The sequence below is a fragment of the Amblyraja radiata genome, chromosome 7, assembly GCF_010909765.2.
Source record: "Amblyraja radiata isolate CabotCenter1 chromosome 7, sAmbRad1.1.pri, whole genome shotgun sequence".
Classification (NCBI taxonomy): domain Eukaryota; kingdom Metazoa; phylum Chordata; class Chondrichthyes; order Rajiformes; family Rajidae; genus Amblyraja; species Amblyraja radiata.
Window position 1 is genome coordinate 87032677 of NC_045962.1, and position 10366 is coordinate 87043042.

At 50.8% G+C, this 10366-nt stretch overlaps 1 protein-coding gene across 1 annotated transcript in view; it reads right to left on the minus strand.

Annotated features, from left to right (window-relative positions):
* Window positions 1-10366, minus strand: part of speg (striated muscle enriched protein kinase) — a 106428-nt gene that overhangs the window by 70171 nt on the left and 25891 nt on the right. Inside the window, exons 7-8 of the mRNA XM_033023519.1 lie at window positions 4022-4282; window positions 420-578 (exon numbers count right to left, since the gene is read on the minus strand). Coding sequence (XP_032879410.1) covers window positions 420-578; window positions 4022-4282 — 420 coding nt within the window. The remainder of the gene's footprint in view (window positions 1-419; window positions 579-4021; window positions 4283-10366) is intronic.

The following is a 10366-nucleotide window of genomic DNA, read 5'->3' on the forward strand; positions in this document are numbered from 1 at the left end:
CTGACCCCCCCTCTCCCCCCCCTGCTCTCCCTCTACAACCCTGTCTGTACGGAGTTTGCACGTTCTCCCCGTGACCTGCGTGGGTTTTCTCCGAGATCCTCGGTCTCCTCCCACACTCCAAAGACGTGCAGGGTTGTAGGTTAATAGGCTTTGGTGTAAAAGTCAAAATTGTCCCCTAGTGTGTGTAGGATAGTGTTAGTGTGCCGGGATCGCTGGTCAGCGCGGACCCGATGGGCCGAAGGGCCTATTTTCCGCGCCGTATCTCGTTGAGTTACTCCAGCACTTTGTGTCTATCTTTGGTCCCATTTTCCCCTCCCCCCCCTCCTACAACCAAAAATGTCCCCCCTCTACCCCTCCCCTCCCCTCCTCCCTCACTCCCCGCCCCTCCCCCGTGGAGGGACCCCCCCGACATCTCTTACCGTAGTGGGTCCAGGTGAGCGTGGGTGGGGGGGTGCCGCTGACCTTGATGTTGAGGTGTGCCCCCCTCCCCTCCACCACGGCCAGGTCCTGCAGCTTGCGGGTGAAGAGGGGGGGCACGGAGGGCAGGACTGTCAGCTGGGCGCTGCTCGTCTTCTCCTCTTTTGGTGTTCAAAACCAAAAAAACAATTGACTCGATTATTTGCAATATTATGTCAAAGTACGAAATAAATCAAAACATAACCCACCAGCAGAATACGCAGTCAAACAAATATTCCTCCGTACAATTACACAGTGCTGGAGTAACTCAGCGGGTCAGGCAGCATCTGTGGAGTGAAGGAAATAGGCAACGTTTCGGGCCGAAACCCGGAAGGGTTTCAGCCCGAAACGTTGCCTATTTCCAAAAGAGTTTTGGCCCGATACGATGCTGGTTCATTATGATGATAGACACAAAATGCTGGAGTAACTCAGCGGGTCAGGCAGCATCTGTGGAGAACATGGATAGGTGACGTTTCACAGAGTGCTGGAGTAACTCAGCGGGTCAGGCAGCATCTGTGGGGAACATGGATAGGTGACGTTTCACAGAGTGCTGGAGTAACTCAGCGGGTCAGGCAGCATCTGTGGAGAACATGGATAGGTGACGTTTCACAGAGTGCTGGAGTAACTCAGCGGGCCAGGCAGCATCTGTGGAGAACATGGATAGGTGACGTTTCACAGAGTGCTGGAGTAACTCAGCGGGTTAGGCAGCATCTGTGGAGAACATGGATAGGTGACGTTTCACAGAGTGCTGGAGTAACTCAGCGGGTCAGGCAGCATCTGTGGAGAACGTGGATAGGTGACGTTTCACAGAGTGCTGGAGTAACTCAGCGGGTCCCACATAGGAGATTAGTGGGTAAAATTAGGGCACATGGTATTGGGGGTAGAGTGCTGACATGGATAGAGAAGTGATTGGCAGACAGGAAACAAAGAGTAGGGATTAACGGGTCCCTTTCAGAATGGCAGGCAGTGACTAGTGGGGTACCGCAAGGCTCGGTGCTGGGACCGCAGCTATTTACAATATACATCAAAGATTTGGATGAAGGGATTCAAAGTAACATTAGCAAATTTGCAGATGACACAAAGCTGGGTGGCAGTGTGAACTGTGAGGAGGATGCTATGAGGATGCAGGGTGACTTGGACAGGTTGGGTGAGTGGGCAGATGCATGGCAATGCAGTTTAATGCGGATAAATGTGAGGTTACCCACTTTGGTGGCAAAAACAGGAAGGCAGATTATTATGTAAATTGTGTCAAGTTGGGAAAAGAGGAAGTACAACGGGATCTGGGGGTCCTTGTACATCAGTCACTGAAAGTAAGCATGCAGGTACAGCAGGCAGTGAAGAAAGCGAATGGCATGTTGGCCTTTATAACAAGAGGAGTTGAGTGTAGGAGCAAAGAGGTCCTTCTGCAGTTGTACAGAGCCCTAGTGAGACCACACCTGGGGTATTGTGTGCAGTTTTGATCTCCAAATTTGAGGAAGGACATTCTTGCTATTGAGGGAGTGCAGCGTAGGTTCACCAGGATAATTCCCGGGATGGCGGGACTGTCATATGCTGAGAGAATGGAGCGGCTGGACTTGTACACTCTGGAGTTTAGAAGAATGAGAGGATATCTTATTGAAACATATAAGATCATTAAGGGCTTGGACACGCTAGAGGCAGGAAACATGTTCCCGATGTTGGGGGAGTCCAGAACCAGGGGCCACACACAGTTTAAGAATAAGGGGTAAGCCATTTAGAACAGAGACGAGGAAACATTTTTTCACACAGAGAGTTTTGAGTCTGTGGAATTCTCTGCCTCAGAGGGCGGTGGAGGCCGGTTCTCTGGATGCTTTCAAGAGAGAGCTAGATAGGGCTCTTAAAGATAGCGGAGTCAGGGGATATGGGGAGAAGGCAGGAACGGGGTACTGATTGGGGATGATCAGCCATGATCACATTGAATGGCGGTGCTGGCTCGAAGGGCCGAATGGCCTACTCCTGCACCTATTGTCTATTGTCTATTGTCTATTCTCCAGAGTTTCAGCCGGACCCGCTGAGTTACTCCGGCACTTTGTGTCTATCTTCAGTCCCATTTGTTAACTCAAAAATAATTTGAATCAACTATTTACAGAAATACAAACACAACAACACAGTAACAAAATGCAGCAAATATTCGTAAATATCAAATCATTATTTCCCCATCTTTTATCCAGGATACATTCCACCCCCCGCGGTGCCCAGCGGCCACGGAACTCCCCCAGGGTGCCCGCGGACAGCGCGCGTTCCCTCTCTGACCCCACCCGGGGCACGGACGTAACCCCGGACAAGGGGCAGGCAGCCGGCTCGGGCAGAGCCCTCTCCCCGCCTGGCGCCGTGACTCGCGGATGGCCGGCTTGGCCAAGGCCCAGGAGCAAACCCGACCAGGACATCTTCAGCCCTACCCTCTCCCCTCCAAAGATTGAGGATGGTAGGGTGTGAAGTGCAGCCAGAAGGCAAGGAGCAGCCCCTTTAGGTATTCAAACAGTGGCTGCAGCCTCACACACACACTCCATGTACATGTGGTACACAGACTCTTGCAGCCCGCTAACGTGGCAGGCGGCTGGCGAGTCTGTGAACTGCGCACGTCATCTCATCTGTGGGGACAACAGGCGGGGAGGGGGGGGGGGTAGTGGTCAGTGTGGCCGCGGACTCATCACCCCGTGCCCAGTGACGGCAAACTGACCCTCCGTCAACCCCCCCCCCCCAACCAGCGCACAGGGCTGTCCTTCACCTATGCCCTGCCAATGTCTCTCATCTATCTATATTACTAAAAGTCTGATCTTGACCGCTTTTGGCCCACTGTGCTGCGATTTCCGATTTGGCCACCTCGCTCAGAGCCCCCCTCCGCCTTCCGGGACCAGAGGATTTTTCCCATCGATGAAAAATCAGAGAGATATTAATGTTTTTAAATAATTAGTCATTCTCTCTGCTGCCCCTGCTGGAGGGAGGGGGAGGGACTATAAAACCCAGAAGTGGTGTGCCTCACTCAGTCTCTGCAAGATGGAGGAAGCCAGAGGGTCATGTCTCTCTGAGCTCTGAATAACACTGAACACATGTCTACTCAACTATGAGTGCCTTTAATGTGGTTTGAACGTGAAAATGTGGTTGATTTGAAGTAAAAATGCACTGCAAATGGTTGTTTGGGTTGCAGTAATTGATGGAGAGGTGGAATTGGTGGAGAGGTGGAATATTGTGTGGGGGGTCCAGCCCTCCCGTGTGAACATGGGACCCAACGGGCCACACTTAGTTATTATATATAGGTCTACCTGTCCCCCTGCTCACCCGTACCAGTGCCCACCTGTGCGTGTGCTCAGCTGCACCCTAGCTCACCTGCGTGTGTGTGTTCTCACCTGTGCTCATTCTCACCTGTGCAGTGCTCACCTGCCCCAGCCCATGTTCTCACCTGTGTTATGTGTTCTCACCTGCCCGTGTTCTCACCTGTGCAGTGCTCACCTGTGTGTGTTCTCACCTGTGTATGTTCTCACCTGTGTGTGTTCTCACCTGCGCGCGTTCTCACCAGTGCAGCGCTCACCTGCGCGCATGTTCTTACCTGCGCCTGTGCTGAGCTTGCACATGTACACGCCGGTGTCGTCCTCATGCACGGACTGCAGCTGCAGCTTGCACCTCTTGCCGTCGAAGTGCATCTTGCAGTTGAGCAGTGCGGGCTGCACCAGCTTGCCGTCCGCCAGCCAGTCCACGTCCAGCTCCGCCGGTCCCCGCACCTCGCACTCGAAGCACGCCGACTCCCCCGCGTTCACCGTCACGTCACGCACCCCGGACACGATGGTCAGCGTCTGGACGTCACGCGGGCCTGCCGCACACAACATACAACACGCGTGTTACAGCAGACAAGTTGCAAAAAGGTTGCGGAGAATAGGCACCAAAACGCTCTCGTAACTCAGCGGGACAGGCAGCATCTCTGGAGAGAAGGAACGGATGACGTTTAGCATCGAGATCTGAAGAAGGGTCTCGACCTGAAACGTCGCCCATTCCTTCACTCTATAGATGCTGCCTGTCCCGCTGAGTAAAGGGCCTGTCCCACTTGGCCAACATTTGCGCCTCATTTACACGTCATATGTAAAATAGGTGATGCGCGACGTCACGCGCAAATCACGCGCAGCACAGCCGTCTGGTGGGCGTGTCTTCATTAGAATACCCCACGACGCGCGGCAGGACGTCAACACAAGGACGTAAGGATGTTGACGCACGGTGACGTGACCATGCTTCTCCTCGCGATACACGTGAGACGTCGGGACGCCAGCGTACGACGCCAATGCGTCAGCGTGCATACGCGATACGTCACACAGGTGGCGCGCGAGGATTTCATTCTTGTACTAAATCCTGGAGTCCCGCGTGATACTGCGCGCCACCGCATACGATTCCACGCCTCACCGTGCGCAACGCATGCGCACACCAAGTGTCGACCTAATTTATATATAGAAACATAGAAACATAGAAACATAGACAATAGGTGCAGGAGTAGAGGCCATTCGGCCCTTCGAGCCTGCACCGCCATTCAATATGATCATGGCTGATCATCCAACTCAGTATCCTGTACCTGCCTTCTCTCCATACCCCCTGATCCCTTTAGCCACAAGGGCCACATCTAACTCCCTCTTAAATATAGCCAATGAACTGTGGCCTCAACTACCTTCTGTGGCAGAGAGTTCCACAGATTCACCACTCTCTGTGTGAATTTTTTTTTTCTCATCTCGATCCTGAAAGACTTCCCCCTTATCCTTAAACACGTAGATGAGGCCCAAATGACGGCCAAATGTGGGATAGGCCCTTTGCTCCAGTATTTTGTGTCTATCTTCAGTGTAAGCCAGCATCTGTAGTTCCTTCCAACACAAGGACGCAGACAAGGACTCTCGGAGTGCAGGTACATAATTTGTTCAAAGTGGAATCACAGGCAGTTTGGGGGGGGGTCCTGACCCGAAGCATCACCCATCCTGTTTCTCCAAAGATGCTGCCTGAGCCGCTGAGTTACTCCAGCATTTAGGGTCTATTGTGTATAGAAGTTGGGAGGTCGTGTTGAAGTTGTATAAGAAGTTGGTGAAGCCACATTTAGAGTATTGAGTTCAGTTCTGGGCACCGTGTTATAGGAAAGGTGTTGTCAAGCTGGAACGGGTCCGGAGAAGGTTTACGAGGATGTTGCCGGGACTAGAGGGTGTGAGCTACAGGGAGAGGTTGAGCAGGCTGGGTCTCTATTCCATGGAGCGCAGGAGGATGAGGGGGTGATCTTATAGAGGTGTACAAAACCATGAGAGGAATAGATCGGGTAGACGCACAGAGTCTCTTGCCCAGAGTAGGGGAATCGAGGATCAGAGGACAAAGGTTCAAGGTGAAGGGGAAAAGATTTAATAGGAATCTGAGGGGTAACTTTTCACACAAACGAATGTGGGTGTATGGAACGAGCTGCCAGAGGAGGTAGTTGAGGCTGGGACTATCCCAACGTTTCAAAGACATTTGGACAGGGACATGGATGGGAGAGGTTTAGGAGGATGTGGGCCAAATGCAGTCAAATGGGAGTGGAGTAGATGGGGCAGCATGGGCGAGTTGGGCCAAAGGGCCTGTTTCCGTGCTGTAAGTCTCTCATAGGCGATAGGTGCAGAATTAGGCCATTCGGCCCATCAAGTCTACTCCGCCATTCAATCATGGCTGATCTATCTCTCCCTCCTAACCCCATTTTCCTGCCTTCTCCCCGTAACCCCCGACACCCGTACTAATCAAGAATCTATCTATCTCTGACTTAAAAATATCCACTAACTTGTGGCCTCCACAGCCGTCTGTGGCAAAGAATTCCACAGATTCACCACCCTCTGGCTAAAGAGACTCTAAAGTTACATTGGATGGGCAGGAAATTGGACTAGGAATGATGCCTCGACGTGATCCTAATTTACGTAGACGGATCGAGAGAGTTGTAGGTGTAGCCCAGTCCCTCACACACACCACACTCCCACCATTGTAGGTGTAGCCCAGCCCATCACACACACCACACTCCCCACCATTGTAGGTGTAGCCCAGTCCATCACACAGACCACACTCCCCACCATTGTAGGTGTAGCCCAGCCCATCACACACACCACACTCCCCACCATTGTAGATGTAGCCCAGTCCATCACACAGACCACACTCCCCACCATTGTAGATGTAGCCCAGTCCATCACACAGACCACACTTCCCACCATTGTAGATGTAGCCCAGTCCATCACACAGACCACACTCCCCACCATTGTAGATGTAGCCCAGTCCCACACACACACCACACTCCCCACCATTGTAGATGTAGCCCAGTCCATCACACACACCACACTCCCCACCATCGACTCCATCTACACTTCACGCTGCCTCGGGAAAGCAGCCGACACCATCAGAGACGTGTCCCTGTCCCATCCCGGTCATTCCTTCTTCTCCCCGCTCCCGTCCTGCAGAAGGTACAGAAGCTTGAAAGCGCGCACCACCAGACTCAGGAACAGCTTCTTCCCCTCTGTTATCAGGCTTCTGAACGGTCCTTCCATAAGCTAGGGTACTGTCCGATTCACCTCCACCCCATTGTGGACTTTGGACTTTGTCTGTGGAACTGATGCGTTACAATGCTGAGAACTATATTCTGCACTCTGTATCTTCCCCTTTGCTCCACCTATTGGACTGGAGTTTGACCTGATTGCATTTATGTACAGTGTTATATAATAGCATTTATTTCATTGGATAGCATGCAAAACAAAGCTTTTCACTGTACCTCGGTACTCATGACAAATATAACGCCACGCCTAAATTATCACAGTACTGACCTCCCCACCATCGAAGGGATCTACAGGAGTCACTGCCTGAAAAAAGGCAGCCAGCATCATCAGAGACCCACACCACCCTGGCCACGCTCTCATCTCGCTGCGACCATCGGGAAGAAGGTACAGGAGCCTGAAAACCGTGGCCTCCAGGTTCAAGAATTTCTTTAGTCAGAGGGTGGTGAATCTGTGGGATTCATTGCCACAGACGGCTATGGAGGCCACAAGTCAATGGATATTTCTAAGGCAGAGATAGATAGATAGTTATTTAGTACGGGTGTCAGGGCTGATAAGAACATAGAAAAATAGGTGCAGGAGGAGGCCATTCGGCCCTTCGAGCCAGCACCGCCATTCACTGTGATCATGGCTGATCATCCACAATCAGTACCCCGTTCCTGCCTTCTCCCCATATTCCCTGACTCTGCTATGTTTAAGAGCCCTATCTAGCTCTCTCTTGAAAGCATCCAGAGAACCAGCCTCCACCGCCCTCTGAGGCAGAGAATTCCACAGACTCACCACTCTCTGTGAGAAAAAAGTGTTTCCTCGCCTCCGTTCTAAATGGCTTACCCCTTATTCTTAAACTGTGTGGCCCCTGGTTCTGGGCTCCCCCAACATCGGGAACATGTTTCCTGCCTCTAGCGTGTCCAAACCCCTAATAATCTTATATGTCTCAATAAGATCCCCTCTCATCCTTCTAAACTCCAGAGTGTACAAGCCCAGCCGCTCCATTCTCTCAGCATATGACAGTCCCGCCATCCCGGGAATCAACCTGGTGAACCTACGCTGCACTCCCTCAATAGCGTGAATGTCCTTCCTCAAATTAGGGGTCCAAATCTGCACACAATACTCCAGGTGTGGTCTCACCAGCGGCCTGTACAACTGCAGAAGGACCTTGTTTAGAATTGTTGTTGTATGCTATCCGTGTGTTTTGTGTGTTGTGTGTATAGGCCCGTTACGCCCACTGTCTGTAACAACGTCATTGTAGAAACACAGAACTACAGATGCTGGGTTAAAGTTGGCATCTGGTCTGCAGAAGCCAATACGTAGAGGAACTGACTAGAGGGCAGGTTATCCTAGGCAAGATTGTGTAATGGGGAAGGATTAGTCAAGGGCCTGTCGCACTTGCCGATTTTTGCCAGCGTCACATCAGTTTCATCAAAAGATTTTGAACATTTCAAAATCCAGCGGCGACTAAAAAGTGGTTGCGACACTTGAAAAAACACCGCGTCAATACGCCATCACGCCGTGTCATAGGTCGGCACGCCGCATCACGGCGCGTATTGTTCGGTGACATGATACGTCCGGCAATGATGCCGGCAGTCGCCGAAGAAAACAGGCCCTTTAGCGATGTTATTATGCAAGCCCCCCTGGGTTTAGAAGGATGAGAGGGCATCTCATTGAAACATACAAGATTATTAAGGGTTGGAACACGCTAAAGGCAGGAAACATGTTCCTGATGTTGGGGGAGTCCAGAACCAGGGGCCACACACACACAGTTTAAGAATAAGGAGTAAGCCATTTAGAACGGAGACGAGGAAACACTTTTTCTCACAGAGAGTTGTGAGTCTGTGGAATTCTCAGCCTCAGAGGGCGGTGGAGGCAGGTTCTCTGGATGCTTTCAAGAGAGAGCTAGATAGGGCTCTTAAAGATAGCGGAGTCAGGGGATATGGGGAGAAGGCAGGAACGGGGTACTGATTGTGGATGATCAGCCATGATCACATTGAATGGCGGTGCTGGCTCAAAGGGCCGAATGGCCTCCTCCTGCACCTATTGTCTATTGTCTATTGTCTATTGTAACAGTGCAATTCTGCATTAGGATGGAGAGTGACATGGTTAATTCAGAGACTAGGGTCTTGAACTTGAATATGGGAAACTTTGAAGGAATTGGCTCGGACAGACGGGAAAGATTATACGTAAAGGGTTGGCGGTGGAGATGCCACGTGGATGATTGAACTCCAGAAATTGTTCATCCCTGTCTGGCGTCAAAATTTAAATGGGGAAGGCGGCTCAACCGTGGCTGACGAGGGAAATTAGGGATAGTGTTAAATCCAAGGAATTGGCCAGGGGAAGCAGCAAGCTGGAGGACTGGGAGAAATATAGAACTCAACAGAGGAGGACAAAGGGGTTAATCAAGAGGGGGGGGGGGGAGAGCATGAAAGAAAGCTTCTCCAAAATACTTAAAACTAAATTGGACCCAGATATAAAACTGATCAGATTAGGTATCTCAGAGGCCAGCTCTAAGCTAACGATATTTCAAAGACGTTTCCTCAATTACGGCCTAATAACGGCGAAAAAATTAATACTCAAATTTTGGAAACAGCCAACTGTCCCTACAGTGAAGATGTGGATTACAGATATGTCCGAGACACTACATTTGGAAAACATTAGGTTGCCTTGGTGGAAAAACCAGATCAATTTCTTAAGAAATGGACACCCTTTACTGAATTCTTACAACAATAGTTTGGTGCAACACAAATTTAAATTTAAATCCAATGCCAGGATGGGTGAGGGGGGAGGGGGGAAGTTATATCTTCATCTTTTCTTATTTCTTTTCTTCTCTTCTGCACTGCTTTGGTAGCCCAGGGGTCTTGTTCCTGCTCTTTTCTATTTCATTTCTTTTTTCTTCATTGCCGTCAAGTTGGGAAAAGGGGAAGTACAACGGGATCTGGGGGTCCTTGTACATCAGTCACTGAAAGTAAGCATGCAGGTACAGCAGGCAGTGAAGAAAGCGAATGGCATGTTGGCCTTCAAAACAAGAGGAATCGAATATAGGAGCAAAGAGGTCCTTCTGCAGTTGTACAGAGCCCTAGTGAGACCACACCTGGAGTATTGTGTGCAGTTTTGGTCCCCTAATTTGAGGAAGGACATTCTTGCTATTGAGGGAGTGCAGCGTAGATTTACCAGGTTAATTCCTGGGATGGCGGGACTGTCATATGCTGAGAGAATGGAGCAGCTGGGCTTGTACACTCTGGAGTTTAGAAGGATGAGAGGATATCTCATTGAAACATATAAGATTGTTAAGGGCTTGGACGCACTAGAGGCAGGAAACATGTTCCCGATGTTGGGGGAGTCCAGAACCAGGGGCCACACACAGTTTAAGAATAAGG